This window comes from Pagrus pagrus (genome assembly GCF_965226575.1).
Source record: "Pagrus pagrus genome assembly, chromosome: 2".
Lineage (NCBI taxonomy): Eukaryota > Metazoa > Chordata > Actinopteri > Spariformes > Sparidae > Pagrus > Pagrus pagrus.
Genome location: NC_140186.1, coordinates 24841360 through 24868614, shown reverse-complemented (window position 1 = coordinate 24868614; position 27255 = coordinate 24841360). Strand labels below are relative to the sequence as shown.

Here is a 27255-nt window from a genome sequence, read left to right as displayed (position 1 = left end):
CATTTCATTATGCACAGTTCAGCTGTCAAAATCTTTATTCGACTTTGTCAAGTGCAAAAGCAGGAGAAGTGCTACAGCTGCAAAATACAGATATGAGATACGAAGAAGAGCATGGACAAATTGTTTCTGTAACACCGTTTTTAAACAAAATGCATCGAACAACACAATGAGACAGCTAGAGGACAAGAAGGGAGGCTTTGGCACTATCTTGTTAAAACATTGTACACAGAGCAGGAACATGAAGGACAGTGGAGGCATTAAATGTTGACTGCTGAGCCTCCTGTGTTTTAAGTGTCATATTGTGAACAAAGATTCAGATAAAATAGATTGATAGCTTTGGCTGTAGTGCTTCAGTTAGACTGGAGAAATGTAACACTTTGGGGTTTGCAACACCAGTGCTTGACCTATGCTTATGCCACTGCAGCACATGAACAATACTGATCATGAAAAGCAAAAATATATACACCACGAAGCACCAATATATACAGAAATGAACACACACAGATGAAGCGGGGTCCTTTTGTGACATTTGCAACGTAACTGGGCAGGAAGAGGGTGATGATTTTTCAAAATAAAAACATTTAAGGGTGTTAGCATTTGCTTTGTGATGTGTAATGATGGAGTTTGAGTGGATGGAGAGGAAAAAGGACTTTGGTATGCCGACACATGAACTTCCCAGCTTCTGGCTGAGAGAATAAGTAAACTGAAGTCAAAGTCAATGGCCTGATTTAACAACACAATCTATCGTTTACTTAGATTATTGAAAACACCTACTTTGTCCCCAGTTTTGGTTTTCCTGGTTGTTTTTCCAGGTTTTGGGGAAAAGGGTGGGTTCCCTGAGATCTGCCCACTGGACACAGGAAGTACGCATGTTGATCAAAATAAGACATAAAAAACAACGCTACTGAGAGCAGACAAAAGCACAAACACAACTACTAGCTATGGCTTCAACACCTCGATAATACTTATAAGGATGTGTCTATAATGTAGCTGTTAAAGATATGAAAAGAAAACAGGACACATGAGAGTTAAATATGGCCTTGAATATCAGCTCCATTAGGAAATAAAGTGCTAAGTACAAAATGAATGAATTAATCGCTCGACGTGGTAAAACTCAGAATGCATAAATGATGCGAAAGCTTTGGCAACGCTTATAGTTTAAGATACAGTATGAGTGAAGCTTTCTCTATTGGTTTGGACACCAAGCTTATTACTTTACGCCACTCCTCACCGACAAACAATCTACATCAGAACAAAAGTGCTTTTAAATCACAACCGTAATGAACACAACACATTAAAAAAAACAAAAACATTTTGAAAAGGTAATCAGACTGGGAGTCATTATAGCTTTATGATGGGAGAACTTGTGTAAATGTTCAGTAAATCCTTTCTGCTTCCTTAACTTTAATCTCCATCACTGACACGCCTACACTACTTTGTTCTGCGCTACTACCACTTGCTACACCTCCTTCATGTCACCATCTTTGTGTCATTTCTCCACACTGGACGGTTATTTCTGCACCCTGAAAAACTGGCTGCTGGCACCCCAACAACCTGTTTGTTTGTTTGTGTGTGTGTGTCTGTGTGTGTGTATGCTCGAATGTGTTTTCTCGGCACGTTAACGCGTCTGTGCCTACAGTGTTATTTCTATGCATGTGTTTACCTGCGTGTGCGTATATCTGTGGATCCATAAGACATTTTCAGACAGGCCACAAAAAGTACCCATGGTGACCAAAATATAAAAAATATAAAAATATGTAGACAGACAACATAACTGAGAAACTGATTTTCTGAGATACACAAAAAGACTGACTGCATCGTCTGCTTTCAGTTGGTTTGGGTGAGCACGCTTGTGTGCTCCTGTCAGTGCCCCGCTGTGACCTCCAGGGTCACGGCGGGTCAGGATTAGTCCAGGGAGAAAAAAAGGAGTATTTCTTGGCTTCAACGTTGAACCGTACGTGGCTGACTAAACTAGCTCTGTTAGCATCTGGTGACCTGCACCTTGTTCCTAACAAAACTGGACTGGGATTTGGACAGATCGCTGTTAAGTCTTATTTTAATGCTTTCTGTTCATCTTTCAACACCCCAAACTGCTCGTCTCTGTCTTTCTACTTGTTTGTCCTGTTACTGTCCCGTCACTCCTTCCCCAGGGTTTAGAGAGGGGCACCTGGGGACAAAACCTGCTGTCCCCGCCCTCCTCTCGTCCTCAACCCAACATTCACTCTCTCATTCCTTTGCTCCAATGTTTGTCCTCAGGATTTGGGGTGTGCAGGGCCGTGCCGGTCTAGGTTGGGATGCACCTTGTTTTTGAGGGGTGGGGGTTTGCGTTTTCGCTTGCGTGTAGGGATGGTGGTCGTGTGAGCTGGGTGGTTGAACAGGCTGGAGGAAGGGAGGGTCTCTCTCTCTGTGGGGGGGTCCCAGTCACGGCTAATGGGCGTAGGCGCAGGGGTAGATGGCGAGGATGGGGTGGGAGCCGGGGTACATGGAGGTGCAGTGGGAGTTTTGGTGTTTTGGTGAGTGTTTGCTGATGAGTCAGAGGCGGGCTTGTCTACGACTGGTGTAGGTGGAGGTGCACTGACCGAAGGTTTGGCTGATGCTTGAGGAGTGGGTGTATGTGTAGTGGCAGAAGCTGGTCTTGGCTTTAAGAAGGGAACAGGTGTAGCTGCTGGAGTCTTTTTGGGGTTGGCAGCAGTGTTTCCACAGTCCTTTGGAAGTTCACTTTTTTCCGTCTTTTTCCCCTTTTTGCTCCCTTTGTGTTTTTCTTTGCCACCTTTTCGTTCCCTCCACCCAGAGTCCTTGTCCTCACCCCTCCCTCTCTGTCCCGCCTCGCTCCTCCCTCCCTGACCACCACCACCTCCTCCTCTCTCTCTCCCTCTACGCCTCCTTTTCCTCTGGGCACGCTCCAGTCTGCACTCGATGTGGTACAGATCCTCTGTTGCCACATTGACACGGTCAAGCTGTTGCAGCAGGGCGTCCAGGGTGGGGAGGAGCCTCCTCAGAGAGGCTTCGGTCTCTGCTCTCTCCCTCCAGCTGGTACTTCCCATCACAACTCCTGGACCGAGTCCTAAACCCAGGCCCAGCCCGAGACCAAGGCCGATCCCCGGCGCTTCAGTCAGGCTGCAGGGGCTGGAGGAGGCTGGGCGCCACGAGGCCTCAGAGCCCGCATCAACGCTGTCCGGTGTGGGAGGGGAGTCAGGACCATCCAGTGGTGGCAAGCACAGAGACTTACAGTCACTAGTGGAGGACGAACGGGACGGTGGCAGCTCCATGCCCTCGAAACGCACCTTATGACGAAACTGAGAAGAGAATTAAGGAGGAAGATAAAGAGAGGGGGAGAGTGTGAGTATTAACATATGAATAGTACCAGAGATGTAGCCCATAATCAACCATCTTCTATCATTATTTCTCTGTATCAAATCTTTGTGAAAACTTGTGTGTTTCCTCTCTGAAATAGACACAGCAGCTGTAGATATGTAAAAGGAAATGTACCTCCTTGGCCCGACTGAGTCCCATCCACATTTTGAGTCGTCTGAGGAACAGCTCAACCATCTCGTAGTCTTGCAAATCCACAGCTGGACGGTACAGCTCCGCTCGTGCGCGCCGGTAATTCCTCAATAACACAGAAGTGACCAACCACAGCAACACCAACCGAAGTATGGCGAAGCTCGTGTGGTAAACCAGCGAGGAGACGGTGGTAGAGGGGCCCGTGGTCGTCCAGCTAGGATGCCATGACAGCAGAGCCCGTCCACTGGCACCCAACAAAGACAGACAGGCAGAGCTCACACTGCTGTAGCCATCCAGTACAGAGTGGAAGAGCTGGAGTGAAGGAGACAGAGGAGGAAAGGTTTAAAACATCTGATTCCTCACAGTACTTCACCAGGAATATTAGACAAATCAGAGATAGTGAAGCAGTAAAACAGCAAAACAAGGATTATAAACAAAAGAAAGGAAAAGAAATCCCACTACAGAGGTATGTCGTCTTATATATCATTAAAAACAATACCATGTTGTATAAGATGTTTAATTTGTACTAGCTAGCTTAAATTAAAATAAAGCAAAACTAGCTAATTATGCTGGATAATGAAGCTATGTTAGCTGCTAAGGATGTTTATGAATCATCTGAATGTCAAGCCTGTTAACTTTGACGTAGGATGGGTCTCAGCCCAGAATAGACCCTCTCAAAGGACGGGTTCAGGAATATTTTTTCCCTTTCTTTAACATTGTGAGAAGGGGCCTTTTTCAACATTTTCATTGAAAATCTGACATATATATGTGGCTGGTATCTATGAGTACAATTTGATGAGGATGCTTATACAAATCCGGATCTAGCGGATTTAAATTTTTTTTTTTTTTTTTTTTCAGCTGCTATATGGTAACAAATGGGGATAAAAGCCTGCAGCTGAGATAATGGGGATTCAGACCAACGGTGTTTAGGCTTGATTGAACTAAAAGGGACTGTTGGACCTTGGCGGAGGTATGCGCTCTACTGATTGGAATTTTAGTTAATATCAGGTTCACTTGTCAGATTTTTTTAAATGGAAAAAAAGTGGGAGACATGGGTTACATGTGACGTGCCACAATTAGCTAATCTGAGACCATCACAGTCAAACAACAACAAAGATTACAGTTGTGACAATAAAAAGAGACAACTGTTATAGACATTAACAAACGGCATACAGAGTGGTACACAGATAACAGAATTTAATCTAGAGCACTTTAGATTTAACAACATTTTTTTTCAATATATGCACACTATGCCTACATACAGCTCGGTGAGGCTGTACAGGGGCACAGCGCTGGTGTGAAGCTGCAGAATACGTTGGTCTCTTTTTAAAGTCGCTGGTTTGAGCTGAATTTTAGAAAGTTGAGTTTGTGAATAGGTTACAGATGAAGACTGATGGATCAAAGCTACTCTTTCACACAATTCCCACTTAAAATAACTATCAGTCATTATCAAAAAAGGCACGCCAAATTGTGGTAATGACACTCATGGAGAAGACAAAGAGATCACTGATGAATAGAAGTCATTTGGTTATTTGTTGAAAAATGATTAATTATAATGGAATAAATGATAAGATTGTTGTGTATGCATTTTCTGTTGTTCCTCCTTTTCTTCTTTCTGGTAATGTCAGTTCATGAAACATAATTATACTTCCATTTTGGCAGGGCTGAGATAATATCTCCAGGTAACATGCTGATTACATAAAAGTAAAAAAAAGTCTGTTGGGTAACATTTTGTTATTATATACACAGCAAGACCTTTTCTCTGGCATTATATATATTAATCAATATGCAGTAGATGAAGCTGTGTTGTGCTGTCCGTGCTAAAGTGGGGGTTTATTGGAAAAATTGTAAAGAAGATTGTAGACATGGCAATGAAACATTTTCTGAACAGACTCAAAAGAACCGAACATAAAAGGTGAACAAACGTGTGGGTTGGATGAGAACATAATGTAAACTTGAAGATAATACACAATGTACCAGTGTGTACTGTCCTCAAGTTTACATTATGTTTCATCTGTGTGTGTGTGGGAGGCTTGGCAGGAGAGAAACAGAAGGAAGAGACGAGAGAAAAAGTCTGACCAGGTGTCCTGTGTGCGAGTAAGCCAGCACCAACAGCAGTAAAGCCAGGGCGACTCCCAGCAGCTCCCAGACCGAGCGCCGCAGAGCTCTGCCAAACACGGCCCACTCTCTGAGGAACCGCAACTGGTGGGACGCCTGGATGATCATCGAGGAAGGCAGAGAGAGAGAGAGAAATATGTGTTTGAGAAAGTGAGAAGCAAACACAAAATATAATGTATAAAAATATATTTTCTGCTGGCATTAAATGGAAACTTCCAGTGTATTACATCTAAGGCCTTATTTTCCTATCTTTGGAAATAACTTCTAGCTGTTATAACATCGTAGTCTTTACATTACCGAAGATGCTTTTGTCCAAATACTACATATTTCAAGCTAAATAAAACATTTTTTTTTTTATTTTCTTTATCAAATATCTTGTTTCACTTTGAAATATGGATAGATTTCAAACATACTGCAAATTGTTTAAAGTCTGCACAATGTTATGGGAATCTATTTGCACTAAAATTGATACTATGTAAAGTGATAAATGTGAAACAAATGTGTTCCCAAAATAAATATTGAAATGCTAAAAAAGAAAAAAGCAATTCCTGACTGACGAGATTCCACCAGCATTAGTAAATAAAGGGTTTTAAATATTGTTGTCTATTAAAACTTTTCCAATGAAAGCAGTCTTAATAAACTCTGCATTTAGTTAAAGGGTGTGCGTTGACATTTTCCAGGACAGCAGGGCCTTTATCATTTGTGCCTACACATGGTCTGAGGCAGCTCTAACTTTGTTCACAGAGTATGAACAAATTTACATAAGATGAAGTATTGATGAATCCTGGATTTGTGCATAAAGCATTTGTTTGCATGGTGTAAGCACAGATTTGTGACGACACTGTTTGAGAATGAGGCCCATTGGTAGAAGTGTTGTCATTATAAGGACATGGCTGACACTATTCTATATTTTCCTTAGTATTACATAATCAAATGAAAAGACCTGCAACATGTTAACCTATCTCAATACTAAATGACTTCACTAACTTTCCATTTATTCTTTTAAATATTTCAATCTTCATAAACTGCTCACAAATATCCTTTAAATTTTAAAAAAGCTAAATGCATTTCTAAAACAACTGGAGTCCAAAACTACAACAACAAAACCATAGATGAAAAAACATCTATTTCTAAAAATGTTTACATTAAGCCATGCTTTCCTTGGCCTTCCCTTTTTACCTTGAGCACCAGTATGAACAGCAGCAGAGCGGACATGACCGTGTACATCTGACTCTGTCTGGCCAGGGGGTAGAAGTCTGTGAAGGCGTCCCGCGGGTGCTTCAGGTACGACGCCCACTGCTGCGTGGCCATGGTGCAGCGGCTCAGGTGCAGCCCGCACACAGATGCTGCCAGAGCCAGTTTGCAGATGCCCAAGAGTCTCCAGGCGGACAGCAGGTACATGTAGCCTTCTCTGAGGAACCCCAAGATCCCCCGCACCAGGAAATACATCACCAGGGCCAGGAGGACAATCTGGGAGACAGGAAACAGCCATGTCAAACTGGTTAGACTGTCGCAAAGTACAGGGGACAGGATTCTTTTGAGCTCAGTGCTGTGCAGTTTTTGTGATTATCAGCCGTGTCAGAGGGTTGTCAGGGGTTACCATGAGAAGGAGCTGCAAGTCCAGGCCTGTGATTGGCCACAGAGTGATGACAGGAAGGTCAAGGCTGGACTGGGCACGCTCGGAGACTGGAAACTCAAACAGGAAGGAGAAGACGGCGAGGAGATTTGTGTTGATGTTGTAGAGCGAGAACTCCACAAACACAGAACGGGTCCTGTGAACACACACACAAACAAACACACACTCAATGGACTTGTGAAGATATTTCACTTCCTGTTTTGGATCCAACTTTAATATTTCATCTTATTGAAGCTGGGTGTTTCCATCACATGATGTTTTATTTCACGCGAGAGACAAAAAGCACCAACTCAGTTCTGTTCAAAGACGAAGTGAAATGTGCTGTCAGAGACACCACCACCCACTTTTTATTGACTTTCAGCTGCTCCCCTCTAAAAATTTGAAACGTAATACCAAATGTGGTATGAACAGGCTCAAAGTTATATTTACACCATCAGTTATTACTCACAGAACAATTGTTGTAACGCAGCCCACATTCTTCATACATTCTTCACTGGACTGTTTTTTCATCTTTTATTTTCACGTTTAATGTTTTCATGTGAAACTTTTTATTGACTCCAGGCTGTAAAACAAACGGCACTTCAGGGAGAATCAAACTCCACTACAGATGTATAACGCTTGATTCTGTTTTATTCCATTATTGTGAAATGCCTGATTTCTACTCCCTTGTATCTGGCCCCTTGACTTTGGAACAACCTGGCAAGTACAATCAGACAACACTCCTTTAAACCATAAAAAATAAACCGTAATACATGGGGTGAGAGGAAATATTTCTTCTACATTTTACAGTGTTTATTAACTTCAGTGCCTTTTGTCTATTCATTTCAAATCTGACAAAGAACTAGGATGTTTTTTAGGAGGATTTTCTAGTATTTTCAGTCTTGTCTTTCCATTTTAACTACCTGTAGTCGAGCCAGTGCAGCTGCTGCAGCTGCTGTAAGGATGAAGAGGCCTCCTCCAGGCTTCTGTTCAGCTGCTGGACAACATCTCCGCTGTTATTCATCCCCATCTGACCTGAACGCCACACCCTAGAAAGAGGTAGGAGGAGACGCAGAGGAGAAAAGAGCATATTGAGATATTAAAGACCAACAGATATTAAATAGATACACAATCTGAACTTAACGGTTAACGCCTGCTTTGTTCAAGTGAGGTTTTCAATCCTTTCCTCACCAGTTTTTGTCGCGAGCTGTACCCCAGCCCTTTCCCCAGATACTGTCCCCTGTCGTGGAATGTCCTGCAAGAGGAGAAATAAAGTTTCAACCAGAAAAGGGAGGAATAACGTGTGCAGGAGATTGTGATGTCAAACACTAAAAATATTATGAAGGTGACTCAATATTATTGAAAGAAAAACAAAGGTCCAAACAAAGAAAAATGTATCACAAAATATATTTTTCAAGACTCAATAAGTCAGTGAGTTTTCTGTCCGATCAGTGGAGCCTCAGCTCCCACCAGGTTCACAGCGAAGGCAAAGATATGATCACATCTCAGTCTCACCTTGCGTGTCACGGATTTGACGGAGCCTCAGCGTGCCGAGCAACACACTTCCTGTGTCTCTCAAGAGGGCAGAGTCATCCAGTAGTCGTGGCAACAGGGACTCATTCAGCCATGTCAGAACATCTTCTCGGCTATAAGGAAAAAAATAGGATTTGAGTATGAATATATAGTTATAGACCCAGTTTGGTTGAGACATTTTTTCCATTCTTGTTCTCTTATGGTTTGAACACAATGACACTCCCAAGAGCAAGTGAGAGAAAACTGGAGCTCAGTCCTGGGAGGAGCACAGAAATCTTTTTTTCTTCATGGCTTCACACACCGTGTTTGCCTTAAAGATTTCAGCAAACCCTACAGAAGGCCACCCTATGAAAACGGGATGTTATTGTCAGTGAACCAAACTGACAAAAAAGATCTGAGTTTACATTTTTTGAAAAAGTATTCCCATTCGGCCACCATAACATCTTTGGGTGCAGTCAAGTGCACAACTGAAGCTCTACCTGTGTGTGTGTGTGTGTGTGTGTGTGTGTGTACCTGCTGATGTTGTGGTACTCAGGTGTGTGTAGCGCTCTTTGCAGCTGAGTGCGCAGTCTCAGGCTGTGTGTGGTCGAGTCCGAGTAGTTGAGGATCAAAACCACCAACAGGAAAAACATGTAAACCAGGAAATTCTGAAAATGAGAACCAATAATTAACAAACAAATAACAAACAAACAAACAGAGCTCTAAATGTGTACAAAACAGTGCAGACAGAGAGAGAATCCTTGTCTCTGACTAACCTTCAGCATGGTGTGCAGCATGTGGACCTTGCGGGCCTGGTGTCGAGCCTGAGACAGAGCAAAGCCCTGTGGCGGTCTCACCCTGGGGACCCGTTGGACCACCCTCTCCACTCGAGGGAACTCCACCAGCACATCCTGGTCCTCTGGACGCAGACGACGCACACACACTGCATAGTAAACTGCCTCGCACAGCACCTGTGGGACAGAAGGCGGAGGGGCCAACAGAGCTGTTAAAATTTGGAAGCTCTTAAAAACTCCAGGGTTCGTTGAATTCAGATTCAGATTGACCAGTTACAATGAAAACAAGAAAACCTCAGTTGAGGCAGAAAGAATTAACATGACCGCAGCCAGATGAGGATTTACTCAAAAGAACTTTTGGGTGTGTGCAGTATAAGATTGAACTTCCAGCTTTTCAGGAACAAAGAAAAACAGTCTGCTTTTCATCTGGAAGTCAGTGCATTTTAAATTCATCTGAAGTGATTCAAGGAAACAAAAGCATCAGATTATGTGTTTTCTTAACCTGCGTCCATGGATTTTTTTGGCCACATGGGGGCAGCGAAACAAGATAAACTCAACTGATAAAGTTGTAATGGGGAATGTGATAGTGTTGCATATTTACACATCCAGCAGTGATGGAGCAAAATAAGCATTCATTTGGAAATGTGTTATGGCAAAGTCCAAAATCAACTCGCTTTTAGCTCTGTTTTTGGTCTCTACCAACTTCTGAGGGAAACATCTGGCTCTTTAGCTGCTAGATGCTGCATTATATGTTCACCAGCGAGTCGCTAACTTTGTCTGCTGTTTGAGTACGATGGATATCAGAGCTCAGAGCTTTGTTTGCTAAAAACAGCTTCCTTCTACGACTGAAAACAGGGTTGATGAGAGCAGTGAGAGTGAACCAAAACCAAAACAATTTGCTGAAAGCCTGTAAAACGCTCTCTAGAGTTGAGAGGCACTGTGAAGTCTGGGATAATTCTCTGTAGCTGAATCACTACAGGTAAAGTCTAGCGAATTATAAGTCATTCAATCTGTGGTTTACATGAAAATACTGATTAGTGAAGCTAAAAAAAATATTGTGACGAATTGTGTGTGTCTCTGTGTGTGAACTAGCACATCTGAAAATAAATGTGTGTACCTTAATTGGCTCCAACACCAGGCAGGAGCACAGGAAACTGGCAAAACACGAGATGAGCCACATCATGGCCACATTTTGACTGAACCCGTGGCCCGCCCAAATCGAAACACAACTAGCCAGAGCGATCCCCGCCCAGCTGCCCCACAGGGCGGCACGTCCACACCAGGGAGGAAACCGTCTGGGACGACACACATCTGTCACAACTGGAGAGGGCAGAGGAAGGGTTGGGGGGGAGGAAAGTAAGCTTGTGAAAGGAAATACTGATAAAGAAAGTGAAAAGAGAGGACCAGAGAGGAGATGAAGGTCCCAGAGATAAAACAAGGCAGAACGAACAGTCAATAAAAAGTAAAACATGGAGAAAGACTTCTGAGCGTACATCACATTTTAATATTCTATATAAATGTCAGGAATTTGCATTTTAATTATCTTGTCCTTGGAAGGTCATTTCACAAAGAAAAATTAGTTCTTATCTAGTCAAGTACACACAAAGACTCCAAAGCCTATTCAAAGAATAATGTTACTATCAAATCAATCAATCGAGTAATAAATAATAAATAATGTCTGAGGCACTTTGGGCCTGGTGCAGAGACAAGTGTGGCTTTTTAATTGGTGCTTCCCTCTGACAAGGATTTCTTCTGCTTATTAAAAATTCAGGAGGCAAAATGAAAGCGAGATGCATAAAGTATTACCCGGTTTCACATCAAATCAAGACATAATGTTTACTGTCCTCATATTGTAGGGTTAAAAAGACTTAACTATAATGCTGCCAGTACTGGGCTCTTTACTGAGTAAAAGTAACACATTCTTCTTTGTTGCTCATTTTTTTTGTCTCATGTTCACCAAACTTCGCTCTTTACCTTATGAGGGTTACGCGTATTTTCCTTAAAAAAAAGATTCATGTGTCACGAATCTGGCCAAAGCACGAAAAGCAACATCAGAACAGTAAGTGAGGAAACCAGCTTTCAGTTTACAGATGTTTCACAATCACTTTGTTGATGTGATGTTTTTTTGGATTTCACTTTATTGTCTTAGAGATTTCTTTGCACATGCATTCAAATTACAATCAAGAACAAGGACATTTCTTTCTTTCTGTTGATTAAAATAATGAACTAAATTATCAAGAACACTAAGACAAGAAAGAACTACTCTTATTAACCATTCAACAACCAACTGTGGCACAAACCAAACAGACCAGGGGCCTTATTTATAGAACAGACAGAACAGAACACTCCCAAAGAGCATGTGTGGCTTTGCTTGTCAGCCCAACAACACATGTTGTCTGGCTTCAACCCTCATTGAAGCCAGGCAATGAGGGTTGAATTGTCAAAACTTATATTAACGCCTCCACACAAACACACACACACGTATAACACACCTGTATTGGAGGTGAAGGCAGTTTTTGGCGGGTCTCTCCTCACAGATTCTAGAGAAAGAGGCTCATTCAGCTTCTGCAGAAGAATCACTTCAGTCTTATCTCCCAAAATGCTCGACCTGACACACACACAGGCAATGGAAATGAAATGAAACCCGAGCAAATCCCCAAATGATCTAGGTAAAGCTTGTTAATCCGTTGCATTTCGTAAGTACGGTGAAAAATGATCAGATCTCTTGTTCAGACGTCAAACTTACAGATCAGCCATCTCGCTTTCATCTGCCTGAGGGAAGAAGTTCTGTCCGTCTGTCAGGATGTGTTTGATCAGATCCTCGTCTGTGAGTGAAACACATCAGTTTGGACATGGACAGTGTAATAATACAACCAGTGCTTCATGTATTAATAAACAGACTAACTGTTCCTTGAAAAGTTTAAACAACTGCTTTAAAAGCCTCCATGCTTTGGTTACCTGACGAGGTGAAATATTTGTTGCGTTGGTCAGTCCCCTCCTCGTCGTCGGGGTTAAAGGTCATGTCGACACCCAGGTGCCGGCTCCCCTGACCCCTCTTTAGCCTGGGCAGCCCTGCCCCGTGCCCCGCCCCTCCCACCACAGACGCGTCACTCAGCAGCTCTGGCCAATCCCTCTCCTCCATCTCCTCCTCTGCCATGCCCCAGCTCTCCACACTGAAAAACACAGCGAGAGATGTTTGTCATTGAGTGCGGCTTCAGCAAATAATGTAGTTACTCTAATAGCCTTGAGAGTTTCTTCTGTCAAAGCCAGGGAAAGAGAAAACGATGTTTTAACATCACCAGACTGCTGAGACAATTATAGCTTTTGGATTCATAGTTGGTTTGTGACAAGAGAGAAATCACAGGGAGGCAAATGTAAAAGCATTTTTCAGTCTCTTGACATGATACTAATTAGGAACTCTATTCCCCCTCTTCTTTTGAGTTTTTATGCTCTTTATTCTTCTATTCTCTCTTATCCTCATTTCTTCTGACAGCTGGCAATTACAGTTCACTTGGCATTCATCTTCCAATAGTAAAGTCATGCATTATCTACAAGTACCTTTTGGTTGATGGAGTGGGTAAATCCACGTTGGTTTCCTCTGAGTTGGTCTAAGAAACAGAGAGGGACGGATGGATGCATGAACAGATATATTGAGAGAGAGAGAGAGAGAGAGAGAGAGGGAGAGGGAGAGAGAAAGACATACACTAATGATCTCACAAGGGACATGCATAAAATGTTTCCCTGCTTGTCTGCACCGTTCATTTTTAACTTAGTCACAAGGCCGGAAAAACCAAGGGATTTATTTTAATATTGATTCCACCATAAAGCAAAAAACACATCTATAACATATCAGGCATGATTAAATGTTTTATCCAGTATTTTCCTGTGAGACTCTACCTCGCCATTAAAGAAGAGGAAGGAACTTCCAGCCATGGAGTTGTCCAGGAAGTCATCAATCTCCACCGACTCCTGGTCAACTTGTGGTGGCACCTGCTCCACAGACACACACTGATGTCCAAACACACACACAAAGAGAGAAAATAATAATAATAATAATAATAATAAATGATCAGGTTCATGTTCAACATATGGGAGGCAATAAAAACAGGTGGGTTTGGGCAAGTGCGTGTTACCTTGCTGCGGCTCATTCTGAACAGCGTGAAGACGAGCAGGTAGAGAGGGTAGACGATCAGACAGCTCACCACGCCTGCTGCCACCGTCTCTCCGTTCAGTGAAGCAAATCTCGAAACGGCCCATGGGCTGCAGCAGAGGGTGGCGTTCAGATGTGGGACAAAAACACCAGTAGTTGTTAATGTTGGAGGTGGAAGGTTTTTTTTCTCTCTGTTTTTCAAAACCTGGCGTCCACATTACCCACAATGCAATTAGCCAGTGACATCACTGGAGGCAATTTATCAGATTTCATGCAGCTTCCTCTAGAGCCACATAATTTTTTCCACATATGCAAAAGTACTCCCCGAAACCTGTAAACACTCAATGTGTAAAATGGGTGGATTTACCCTTTAAGTACTAGTAATAATACTACTAATAATAATAATAGTTATGTGGAACGTTTCAGCTGTTTAGTTTAATTTCGTTTAATTTCGATAAAACATTTCATAAACTTTTCATATGTTTTGTGTGTAAAGATCTTCAGTTTTAAAGTAAAGTAACTAAACCTGTGCGATAAATGTAGGGGAGTAAAAAGTTAAGTGACATGAAAAGAAAAGAAAAGACTCAAACAAAGTAATACTTAAATACTGTACTTCAGTTACATTGTAAAACTGTCAGTTGTAATGTGAACACAAAGACAATTAAACAGGGAAAAAAGAGATTCCTATACCTGTGTCTCTTGTCCACCACGATGCTGTACCACAGACTGTTGGCCAAAAGGAAGAGCTGCAGCAACACGGTGCAGCACGTGGCTCTCTGCAGGCGGGTGAAAGGGCTGCGGTGCGGTCTCTCCCACAGTGACAGCCACAGGTGACTCTCACACAGCGCCCTCTGTAGCTCGCACCGCAGGAGGCGGGGCAGCTGACGAAGCACAGCCTCCTCTGAAGGAAACAGGAAGTAGGATGACAGAGTGAACAAACGGGCATCAACATTTAGTAAATGCCTGACAAAGATGATTTAGTTTTAGTTTCTTACCTGAGGCCTCTACCTCAATCTCGACCCGTCCATCGGTTCTCTCATTGTCGACTGACAGCCACTCCTCAGCAAGGAAGTAGTGGCTGCTTCCTGTCTGCAGGTCTTTGACCAAGACGTACTGTAACAGCCAAGCTGGGGACAAACCTGAGCAGGGGCCAAGAAATGATGGTTACAAGATGTTTTAAAATGTTTTGAACAGCTGGTTAAACTCTTTGTGTGTGCGTGTGGATAAGTACCTTTGTTGTCATGCCAAATTCGTATTTTCCACACACTGCCCAGGCTGGTGTCTGTGGCAATATGAAAGATGTCGAGAGCGTTTCTTGTGAAAGCTCCTCTGCTGTCGAGGTGGCGGTGTCCGCTGCGGCTTTCACGTCCGTACAGACTGATTCCCACATGAGCCGTCGTGCCTGCAGAGACAGAAAGAGACTCATTATACTAAATATTACCACAAATGTTGAAGTCTGCAGACACTCTCTGTTTTATCGTGGTTATTTAACCTCAAAGTTTTTGCTATTTAAAATAATTAAAGCACCGACCTGACAAAAGTTTTCTTTGAACAGAAACTGCATTTGATAAAGGAGGGTTAGTTATTCAGAGACAACACAAACATGTCAGTACACATTTGTGTATTAGGCTTTTTCTCTCTCTAGTCTGACACGTTTGTTATAATTTATGTAAAAATGAAAATGTTAGATGTAAGCATCTGTCTACTTTTTTCTCTCATTTTCTTTTTTCTTGCAGAAAAAGCTCTTACAAATAATATTTTGGCTTTTAATCAGTGTCATCTTTTCCTGTTTCTTTGACTATTTTCAGGCTAATAAAGTACTGTGTATGTGACTTAAGTGTCTATACAGTGCTGTGAATACCCACTGAGCTATTGAATGACACCTGTGCAGACTTATTACCATCCTTACAGGTGTCTAAATGTGTCCCCCGCCCAAACTCACCGGCCCCTCTGCTCCAGCCGGTCTTGACCTGGATCTCATACTTGAAGAGTCCGTCTCGGCCACAGAGTGGAACCACACCAGCCCGACGTAGATCCAGCTGGTCCAACTTGTGCAAGATGGCTGCTGCCACAACATAGCTTAGCAATCCCAAGACGCACACCAACAGGACGACCAGGCTTGGTGCACCAAAACGCTCCTGAAGGAGAAGGGAAACAGTTTCAGTGTGTGTTTACCTGGTGGATGTGCACAAAAGGTGTTTGTTATTTGTGATACTGACCGGCACTTTAAAGCTGACGGCATTGGCTGGTACAAACATGCCTGCAGCGAAGGCTGTGAGGTGCCTGGTGCGACAAACAGCCCTGCTGGCATTGGTTTCTGCCAGGGGCACCATTCCGTCTGTCCGCCACTGCTTCTCACTCACGCTGAAGTACTGACACAGAGAGGCAAACACCCCGACCTCCAGACGGACACCCACAGGCTGAGAGCGCGGGCTGCAGGCCGTGCTCACGTTTATGAAATAGTCCAGAGTGGTGTCGTACGACCTGTGTGACACAGAGGAATTAAGTTGTAGTCTAATTGTACAGAAACAAAATCCCAAGTGAACTGTTTGACCTCGGAGCCTGACCTTACAAACACAAGTAAATAATAATGTTTAACTCTGTGGTGGATGAACCAGGTCTCTTACTCTGGTGACAGGAAGAAGGTGTATTTCCTGTGGTCCAGATCTTGCCCCCTGGTCATACTGAGTGTGATACGTTTTCTGTCGGTGCAGTTGAACTCATTGGGCTGGTCGTGTGAATGAAGGTAGGCTGTGATGTACGGCTCCTCTACATCCTCTTCTCTTTCGTCTTTCCCTCTGGCACCTGGGGAGGGAATGCAAAAGATAATGAGAAGGATTAAACTGACTTAATGCAATAACAAATTATAGAAGCAAATGAAAAAAGGAAACTTAAAATTAGAAAACTAGTGATCAACCCACTTTTAGGAACCATGCTGTGTCACCAAATGACCAAACCAGGCAGTTATGAGAGTTCAATAAGTTCTGTTAATTCATCTATAGAATTTAACATCTCTTGTTTTTGGCCCATATAAGCGCTATATGTTGGCAAGCCCATTCACAATTCACTCCCACAATGTCTCATGCTGCAATTAAATGCTGGACTGTCTCATAATTATATATTAGATCTGGCACCAATATAACATTAGACGTCCGTTCAATTACAAAGAGAGCAACAGCTTTATTGATCCCTGACAGAAAATTGCAGCATCACAGCCGCTTGGACTCTTGGAAAAAATGAGAATAATAAAAAAGGAAAGGCTACGAGGGGTCCACACAATGCTACTGCAGCTTCAAAATGACTTCCTCACATGACAAGAGACAAGAGACAACAAATAGCAGCACATTATAGCAATCGAGATCTTATTTTACCTTCCTCACATTACTACATGAAACAAACAGAAATGTCATATCTCCATTGTGTTTTCTACTTTGTTTTTCTATCTTGTTGCATCCTTCTCTTTTAAAAGACCTACTGCTTTTCTCGATGAACCGATTCCTAAAAATCGCATCAGTAGTGGATGAAAGCGAGCATCTATTTTTTGCATTTTCTTTAGCCAATTTTCTCAAAATTCGGTTATAATTTGCAACACATTTGGATTGAAACAAGGCCACTGTAATCTTAACCAATGGCTGTGTTTGTTGTACTTACTACATTACTAAATGTATATATGTGACGAAGCTGAGTGCTCACCCTCCAGAGCGGTGAAGTTGAGCTGCACAAACAGCCCAGCCTGTTTGTTGGTGTTTCCCCTGCTGATATTGACGATGACAGAGTCACAGTGGCTGATGTCAACAGCCCCAGCTGTGGGGACCCCTCCAGTACAAGAACCTTTAGGTCCTCCCTCTGCTCCACTACTTCCGTTGTTAATGGCAACCGTGATGGCGAGACTGTCGTCCAGTCCGGAAATGGGAATCTGGGTGCCATTTTCCGTGCGGAACTCCATGGACGCCACCTCAGTAGAGACTGTGTAGTTTGCCACGTAGTTGAAGGGGAAGGGGTTAGAGTCCACCTGGTGAGAAAAACGACATCTGTTGAGATGAGGCCAAAACAGAGAAGGCTAAAAGACATTCAATACAAGACCACTTCAGACAATTTAATCCTGCTTATTCCTGTGTGTGCTAATGAGAGACTTTGGCACTGACAGCTGTTGAGCTGCCAAGTTCTTTGACAGAGATTTAAAGAGACGTTTTAAAAAGGAGAATTTTTGTTTTACAAAGTAGTTTCCATCTTTTAAGTATGGAAGTAGGATTCATAAATCTAATAACAATATTGGAATCCTTCAAAGTATTTTATCCCTGCTTCTCAGCTGCTGAGTGGTGCACTAATGTGATTTCATTGATTACTGCAAAAGTTTCCTCCACCCCAGTTATCTCCTGCAAGTTAAATTATGTTACTTAAAATAAATATTGATCATATCCGAGAGCCCTGACTTTAATGAGTGCAACGCTTTCAATTATGAAGTAGTAATACTGCTACATAAACAATTTGAAGTCACTATATATGATGTTTTTTGATGGTACCTGAAACAATAGCTGCATGATGCTGTTTCCTGCAGCAGCTCTGCCGAGACTGTTGTTGAAAGCTCGGGGGATGGAGAACCGCTGGCACTCTGAAAAAACAGAAGAAGAGAAGATAATTATAATAATAATAAGAATAAGAATAAGAAGAAGTTATGAGGTGATGAAAGTCCCCTACAGAAACATAACTTTCATCAGCTCATGAGACGCTCACTATACCTGGCCTGTTGTTGCCGTGGTAACAGAGCAGGCTCTCGGGATCTGCCAGTTTCCCTGTGGCGGCGATCTCAGCTCCCCTCAGCACGAGAGGCTCCTCATTGAGCACGCGGGCATGCATGAGGATCAGCATGAGGACCGAGGACAGGCTGTAAGCCTTGGCGGCCACCTGCAGGTGCGGTTCCAGGTGTGGTTCCACTGAGGAGGGGGAGGGGTTTAACTGGGGGCCTCCTTGCTCCTCACCAGAAACGTTAAGAGGGGAGGTGAAGGGGGGTGATGAGGAATCCAGGTAGGGAGGCTGGAGGTTAGACTGTGATGCTGACTGGCTGACCTGATGGATCAGATCACCTGGATGGAAGGAGATGACGTCAGTTGATGATGATTTTAGCTTTTACCCCAAATGTATGTTTGGTAAAAATAAGTTATATAATCTTGCAAAGAATGAAGCGCTTATGGTCTCCTATGGTTTTCAGAGCGAGTACTCTAAGTGATCTGGTTATACGCAGCAGCAGTGAGCATGTATTATCCTCAACTTAGCAATAAACATGCATGATTAAATGACTTGTTGCTAGCTCTACTGATCTGAACGATGGAGGCGGTCATGCAGAGAGGCAGCAAACGCTCTTTCTTACCCATGATGTTCAGGATGTTGTCAGCTATCTCAGTGGGGGTGACGGTGCCCTGTTTAGTGTCACTTTGCAGTATCTCAAGCATGGACTCCAGCTTGTTCAGAGTGCTGTTCTGACACTCCTCACAAATGAACTCTCGACTCACCGCCTGGAAAAAAGACCCCACAAAACTGATCATTTGTTTGCTTTAACAAACTTTTCTTTCTTTGCCTTTTCCAATTGCATTTCTTTCTCCCTATTCTTCCCTCTCTCCTCCCTCTCATCCCCGCTCACCGTGCACTGAGCCAAAGCAGCGGAGGTCTGCTGGATGTCGCTAACAGTGGTGAGATCGAGAGCTGTCAGAGCTCTGGTGATGTTGCTGCGGACTTTGACTCGATGACTGCGCTCATCTTGGGAAACCCGCACCGTCTTCCTGGTCTGCTCATACTGGAAGAAGGTAAAGACAGGCATACATAGATTTCATGTATTATCAATGGAAGAATGACTGAACCGATAAAGGTATTAATCAGTGTTGAGTGGCTGGGCCTACCTCATTTAGGACTGTTATAAGAGCCAGCGATAACTCTCTGACCCTCTGGGAGTCTCCCTGCTCCAACAGCTTTTTGAGTTTGCTGTCTGTCAGCTCAGACAACCAATGGGGGAGGCTGTTGTACTCGGGGGGCGGATGTGGCAGCACAACCTCGATGGACCTGGACACAAAGCACTGTTATTGAATATGGTGTTTCTAACTTTATTTGTGTGAATCGCTTAACTGCATGTGATTATAAGGACAGTGATGTGGTTCAGACAAGAAAGGGACAAGATTAGATGGTGAGATTTTACATTTGTTAACGTTTTATTTTGGATCCAGAGTCAGATGAATTCATGAAGACTTTTCAGTCATGTTGGTTTGTTGGTCCGTCACTTTGATCCAGACTGAAATATCTCAACTATTGTATGAATTGCAGGACAATTTTGAGATGGGTTCACACAAAATTCTCTAAAGACATTTGTGGTTCCTGATGGATACATCTAACTCCCTTTGTTGATCCCCTGACTTTACCTCTATCACCATCATGAGGTTCACATTTATGGTTTTGAGTGAAATATCTCTATATTTGATGGATTGATATAAAATTGTGTAATCTCATGAATTTTAATACGAGCCATTCACTTTTCATGCTGGCATGCAAACACTCTCAACTAAGATCTCAGACATGGTAAACATCACATCACAACATCAACATCATAATCAATCCTGAGGTCAGACTCGCAGAGCATGCCTAGAAAGACTTTTAGTGTTTGCAGTTAGCAGTGAATGGGCCCTCCATGTGCTCCAGATCTCATCCTAGCAGCTCATCTTAAAAGCAGAGATTCTCTCAACTGCTATTATAGGCCATTACTTTACAATCAAGGTAAGCTGAATGCGCATCAATAGCATTATGAGGCGAGTCAAACTGCCTTCGTGCTCGTACTCAGACCTCGTTTCGATTTTGATGACAATAGCTGCTTTTCTGCAGCCGTGGTACCCGCTTGGAGAGAGTTAAAAGGAAAGGATGCGTAGGGAGAGACAGTGAGAAGTAGAGAGAGTTATTACAGCTGAGGTGCTGTGCACCACTGAGCCCTATGAAACACACTGCTGTGAAATCTCTGATCAGTAATGACAAAATTCAGCTATTGTGAAAACTGATCCCATTTCTGTAATACTGAGCTCACTGTTATACCATTCTGTTGGAAGTGTGAGGAGACAGGAGGAGAGAATATTAATAATGTAAAGAGGGAGACAGAGTTTTTGTTTTGGGTTTGACATGCTGCATGTGTCTATATGTGCATGCAGACGTGCATGTGTTGGGGGATCGTTGGGCACAGCTGAGGTCACTATAGAGAAATATGAGTACTACATATGAAAAGCATTTTTCCAAAAATACTGCTGATTCTGTGACGCTGGCATTTCAAATCTGATGCCTGCAGTGGACCACAGGAGCGTGAAATGACGTGCTTCAATTGAGGCGAGTCGATTATCACTTTCAGTACATGTGGGCCTTAAGGCACTAAGCTGGCTGTCACCACATAGCTAACCTTTATTAAAGGACCAGTGTGGAGGATTTAGTGGCATCTAGCAGTGGGGTTATCTCACCCTCCCTACTGTGGCTGCTTAAAAAAACTGGAAACAGTGTTTTGTCTGTCCGTTTTGGCCCACTGTAGAAAGATGGCGGGTCAGTATGGTGGACTGCTAAAAACATAATTATGAATACTATATTCAATTTCTGCCGATATATCCTCCTAAATTCTACAGACTGGACCTTAAAGAGAGGATAAATCCTGCGTAAGGCACAAAACTGTCAGGAACTACAGAGCTAAACTTTATGAATCTCTGTGGTCAAATAAGGCTTTTTTTACTTTGATAGAAAGATCAGAAGTCAAACGAAAGAACAAAAACCTTGAGATGAAGGGGATTTGTTGTACCACTCAGAAAAACTTTAATAAAGTACAAGCTGAGCTGGCTACAGTAGCTTGGGATGTACACATAAAAAAAGCTGAGGACTAGATCTTTTTTAATTGGCCTCACTGCTTCTAAACTGAACTAAACAACTGCGTAGAGTGTAGTTACTTGTTGAGCGCAGTAATCGCAGCTCCCTGGTGGTCCTCCACTGTGATGGATACAGCTACACGGTTTTGGGCTGAGCTGAAGCCTGGCGGCAGGAAGGCAGAGTGCTCTGGGCTGCTGCCTTTGTACACACAGAAGTCCTCGCAGTAGTCTTCTCTGCAGCGAATCACCAGTAGACTGTAAAGCAAAGGAGTCTCTGATACCCCGAGATCACTGTAACCTAGAGGGAAGAAAGTGCAGAAGAGAAAGTGGACAAACAAGAGAGGACGACGTCCTCTGTAAGTACTGGAGAGAGAAACTTACTCATGAGATTGGATTCATTTGACAAAATCCCTATTTGCGATTCAGATGTTTGATAGCGAGGTGAAGGCTTTCTTGATCCTACCTGAGCAGTTGAAATGCACCCGGTCCAGAAGAGTGCGTATCCTCCAGCCTTCACCGTCTCCCTCCCCATATTCCAATCCCGCTTCCCCTCCCCCTGTCAGGTGACACTCCCCGCCAGCCGGGGGCATATTGTGGTGCAGAGTAATGGAGGCGACGCCCTCGCCGTCAAGGCTGCCGTCGGTTACGTGCAGGGTAAAGATGTAGGCATCTCTGTGGCGCAGGACGCCCTTGCGCAGCACCAGGTTCATGCCTTCGCTTCCTGTGGTGGTGGTGGAGTAGTCCAGGGCCAGAGTCTCGTTCTGCAGCGTCATGGCACTCCAGCGCTGAGAGACAGAGGGAGAATGATTTTAGTACAAGCAAGCTACATTTGATTTAAACATTTATTAATAAAGGGATTACTACATTAAATGAGCATCAATGAGCCATACTAAAAGCTTTCATTAAAGTCATTTTATTAAATATGTTTTGATGTTTGTCTTACTGTGTTCGTTTTAATACAGACACACATTTGCAGTGACTGGCAGTGCCATTTAAAGTGCCAATAATGATTCACGGGGTTGTCCTGAACCAAGGCTATAACTGACGGCTTAATGCTTTTAGTGTGTTTTTCCAGGGTAGTGGGTTTGAACAACGGGTACTTAGGTTGAAGATGAGAGGCACATAATGGGCTTAAACAGCTTTGAAGTGATTAGAAGATTGATACCCCTCTTGTACAGGAATTACATTAATCTTCTCATCTAACTCTCGGCAAGAAAGTGAACAAGCATAAATCCCAACATGTCGAAATATAAAAAAGGTCCTTACTATTGGTCCTGACTTTAATCCCTATTAAAGCTGCACATTTAGGTGCCACATTTGACTTTTCCTTAGAGTTTTCTATTTATGTTAAGGAACCTTTTTTTTCTCCAATTAAGAAAAAGTAAGAAGGTCAGACATACAGTATGTTATCTTTTGGAATTGCTTAGAAATTAAACCACACTTTTTTGGGTTCATTGTACTCATCCAACAAGAGAAAGTGTAGGTGACCTGTTTCTCCAGTGTGGGCCTTTCTTTATTAGTTGCTGGTAGAGTTTACATGTTTAGTTATTATCACAATGAAGCCCCCCCAAGTACATTTCTCACTGTAATTGCAACTTAAAGCAACATTATTTAGAAACTGGCATTTTGTACAATTTGTACAAAGCACAGTTTCTGAGTGCGACACCACTGTCGTAAATCCAAAACCCAGGTAACAGTTTGTCAGACGTAATGTAGGTGCTAACTATAAACAAAACTCATGACATCATAACTATGTTACGTGTTGAAAACTTGAAGTAAACATGTATGTAACGCTGTGATCCCACCCTCTCACTGAAGTTACATAGTGCAGAAACAAGTGATAGGGGGGCAGAGGGGCTGAGACAGAGACACCATTCACCCTGTTACAAGACACTGTACCATCAACATGATTATGAAGCTGTTATTTTAAAGGTTAAAAAGTCACATAATGCTTTAAAGTTTCTAAGTTGTCTAATGAAGTTCCCAGAGTTCGCCTTGTAATTAAGTGAAGATGTGCATTTGTCGTTGACACTAGATTTTTTCTTAGTTTATCTCTCACAATTCAAATGAGTTTATTATGAAGTGCTTTGTAACTTTTGTTTGAAAAATGCTTTATAAATAAGTAGAACTGAATGACTCTGGATGGAAACTGCACTTCTTCCAGCTGTTTGATTCCAGTTGATGCCGTATGTACATGTGGGAACGATGCGTCTTCAAATGCAAGTACCAAATTCAACACTTCCCCAGTGCAGAATGGAAGCTGATGTACAGTGTGATTATAAAAAAGTGACCTAGGTTAAAGTTCAGCTGAGCGCAGTCAGCTGGGATTTGCATCTTGAGGCCCAGTGACACAACAAGTGTTTTGTCTTTCATATGGTTTCCCTGTGTTACTGAGGACCAAACATATTGTCTCTGGCTCCAGTTGTAAAATGACCTCATCCTCACACCCACACACTACTGCCTGCATCCCAAATCCTGGTGACAGTCTAAATAGAGGAGAGAGGGAGAGAGGTGGAGCTGGAGGAGGAGACGGAAGGAAAGGATCTGGAAATGTTGATTTCACTCTCCCTTTTGTGGTGCACTGACCTCATTTTGCTGCGAGACAGAGAACTAGATTTTGTGTGCTTTTACAGTTGTGTCGGTCTGTCAGTGTGTGCCATAGGTGTGTGTGTGTGTGTGTGTGTGCGTGTGTGTGTGTGTTTACCCCGCGGTGAAGGCCCTGGCAGTTAGTGCAGGTTCCTCTGAGGTAGACGTATGAGTTCTGGCTGACCTCGTAGATGGACTGGGCCTTACAGGACACACACTCCAGATACACCATGGGAATATGGCCGCTCTGGACCAGCACCTGTCACACACACACACAAACATTTAAGTGCTGTCAAATGTTAGCAATGCAGGCGGTGGATAGGATCATTCCAGTAAGAAAACTGAACCCAACCACTTAATTACAAAGAACACAAACATTCATTGATCCTTGTGTTGTTTTTCTTACTTTCTTTATAATACGTACTTTCACACTAGATAAACGACATTTACTCTCTTCCAATTTTCAACTTTGTTGGTTACCCTGTGTTGTATTTTATGTGATCAAAGAGAGTAAAGGCTCAGCTTATTAGTTGTGGTGGTCGAGCTGCTGATCAATAAAAAAAAGATACCGAGCTTTGAAGAGAGGAGTTGAGAACGCTGAGAACTTGATATTTGGAGAAAATGGTGTGATAATCTTTACTGGCATAATGAAATGACAACAATCTAAATAAAATCTCTCCACATATAAAACAGCACATGCATATGATGAATTTATTATTATTAGAGCCACATAGAAGCAGAAAACACTCCTCACAGTGGCATCAATAGCTCATTATTATTGTAACACTCATACAGCCAAAGCCAAAACAAACACAAACACTGCTTGAACGTCATCTCTGCGTTCCAACAGGAGCAGTCCTTTACACACTGCTTAGATGTTCTTCCTGATTGCTACTGTATGTGTCACAAATTACAGAGAGAGCCACTCTTCTGACAGCAGTTTCCTCTAGTAGTCGAAGACCGAGTGGCATATCACTCCCAATATGCTCGAGATGTTAATGGTACAGTCAGTCAAGATAGATGGCACATAACACTGTCCTCTGTTGATCAAGATGTAAGGGCTCTCAATTGTATTGACTTGACTTGTTAATACTGTAGTAATTATAATGAAGTGTTGACTAGACAGATAAATCGTGTAGGTCAATGTGTGCACTTACGGTCTGCGTGGTGGACTCTGGTGCCATGCCGTCTTTGCTGATGGTGAGTTTGAAAGTGTATTCAACGCCCGCCTCCAGCTCTGAGCCGGAGATTCCCAGTACGGGACCGCTGGAGCCCAGACCGAAGTTCAGACTGGAGCAGTGCTCTGGGCCCTGCAAGCAGAAATTGGGCCATTATTTTTGCAGTGTTGTGTTTCTGAAACCATAACTTTGACAGAACATGAGCACAGGGTTTGATATGTAACAGCAGTGCTTGTATTCACACAGTGATACAGCCATTAGACTTGATTTGACTATTTTAACTTAAGTTCTTTGCAACGTCGCAACGAAGTCACAAAGTCAGTCATTATAAAGTCAACTGTAACAAAACAGTTTCACTATTAAGCTTAGTCTACTTCTTTTTAAATCAACTCTATCATCTCCTTCACTTGCGTTAGTATCCAAGGCCAGGAACATGTAAGAAATGTGTTCAATTTTGTTTCTTTCAACCTTTTTCTATGATTTTTTTCAGCTTTCAGTTGATTCTACCAGAGCGCTGTTTCACTCTTTGTGGTCAGACTGAGTGTCCTTCTTTCTCTTTATCAGCACTGCTACACAGCTGTGTGTGTGTGTGTGTATGTGTGTGTGTGTGTGTGTGTGTGTGTGTATGTATGATGTGTGCATGTTGTTTACTGTATGTGTAAGTGTGTAATTGTCGGGGTGGGGAGCAGAGCACCAGCTGTGGAATGCTGAGTTTATCTCTAAACAGTTACACAACCCTTTAAATGCCTGTCTGCTTAGATGTACAGCACACACACACACACACACACACACACACACACACACACACACACACACACACACACACACACACACACACACACACACACACACATTCCTGCAGTACACACCCATCCTATTGGGTCTGATATTGCGGTCTTTTGCTGCAGAATGTGTTCCCACCCAGCCGAGGAAGTGGTGAGTGTGAAATACACTAAATAAATCGGTGACAACACACACACGCACACACACAAAAGCGTACACCCGACAGTCCAGAAACCCACTCACAAACAGTCCTGATCTGAGTTCTGCTCCTCACATCGACGCTGCCAAGCCTCTCTGAAGACAGTTGCAGTACTCAGGACCAGATGATCATTACGTCATTTTTCCATAGTCTACTTTGCAAAATCTAGTCTGTCCTCCAAACTCTGTCTTATGAATTCATCATTAAAAACGGACCACTAAAATCCTTGAGAGTAGAGTCTGGTTTGACAGTTCAACACTCTTTTATTTCTATCAGAGTCAAGCCAAATATTGAAAATATGGACAGAGACAATCCTGTCTGACTACAGGAGCAAGTGAAAACTCTGTTGTACTCTCCTGAGACATTTAAAAACACAATTCTTATCACCGGTGTACTTGATCCATATGGACATTGTAATTTGCTATATAATAAATAATATGAATATTTTATATTAGAATATGTAGAATATATATTAGAAGCTACTTTTACAATAAATATATGTTATCTGAACAAAAACTCTAAGCTATGCTGCAACATAAGAAACCTGAGCAGCTGTTAGTTCCTCTTGTGTTATTTCAACCTGGAAATTATGTAGTTTTATGCATTTTGCTCTTTGAATAGGCTGTTTTTCCATCAAAGAACTTGTTTTTGACTGTTTTATATGCACGGTTAGTGTAAATAAAGAAATAAAGAACTATGATGAGTTTTGCCCCTGTTACTCTCTGAGATCATAAAAATATTTTTTTTTTTGCCAGGTGCCTGAATATTTCCTTAGAAAAACAAGTGTTAAGTTTTCATTATCAGTGATATTGTTATCCAATTTGAACTTGGACCATGTAAGACTATATGATGTGGACCCATTGTCTGGCAGTTACAGTACAGGTCATCTGCAGGCTTATTTCTGAATCAAAAAAAGTAGGCGCGAAAAATACATAAATTATT

At 42.6% G+C, this 27255-nt stretch overlaps 1 protein-coding gene across 1 annotated transcript in view; it reads right to left on the bottom strand.

The window, feature by feature from the left end:
• Positions 1-17: 17 nt before the first annotated feature.
• The window catches only part of pkd1a (polycystic kidney disease 1a), a 73094-nt gene continuing 45856 nt past the window's right edge, over positions 18-27255 (bottom strand). Inside the window, exons 24-56 of the mRNA XM_084383694.1 lie at positions 25311-25463; positions 24272-24412; positions 22031-22352; positions 21649-21865; positions 19588-19747; positions 19332-19484; positions 19062-19206; positions 18433-18777; positions 18217-18305; positions 17387-17705; positions 16321-16498; positions 15913-16177; positions 15636-15831; positions 14925-15095; positions 14689-14832; positions 14384-14594; positions 13677-13803; positions 13441-13551; positions 13102-13151; positions 12502-12716; positions 12290-12368; positions 12036-12151; positions 10661-10863; positions 9526-9720; positions 9284-9417; positions 8753-8883; positions 8429-8492; positions 8161-8286; positions 7223-7394; positions 6802-7092; positions 5584-5718; positions 3490-3816; positions 18-3296 (exon numbers count right to left, since the gene is read on the bottom strand). Coding sequence (XP_084239820.1) covers positions 2253-3296; positions 3490-3816; positions 5584-5718; positions 6802-7092; positions 7223-7394; positions 8161-8286; positions 8429-8492; positions 8753-8883; positions 9284-9417; positions 9526-9720; positions 10661-10863; positions 12036-12151; positions 12290-12368; positions 12502-12716; positions 13102-13151; positions 13441-13551; positions 13677-13803; positions 14384-14594; positions 14689-14832; positions 14925-15095; positions 15636-15831; positions 15913-16177; positions 16321-16498; positions 17387-17705; positions 18217-18305; positions 18433-18777; positions 19062-19206; positions 19332-19484; positions 19588-19747; positions 21649-21865; positions 22031-22352; positions 24272-24412; positions 25311-25463 — 6729 coding nt within the window. The 3' untranslated portion in view covers positions 18-2252. The remainder of the gene's footprint in view (positions 3297-3489; positions 3817-5583; positions 5719-6801; positions 7093-7222; positions 7395-8160; positions 8287-8428; positions 8493-8752; positions 8884-9283; positions 9418-9525; positions 9721-10660; positions 10864-12035; positions 12152-12289; positions 12369-12501; positions 12717-13101; positions 13152-13440; positions 13552-13676; positions 13804-14383; positions 14595-14688; positions 14833-14924; positions 15096-15635; positions 15832-15912; positions 16178-16320; positions 16499-17386; positions 17706-18216; positions 18306-18432; positions 18778-19061; positions 19207-19331; positions 19485-19587; positions 19748-21648; positions 21866-22030; positions 22353-24271; positions 24413-25310; positions 25464-27255) is intronic.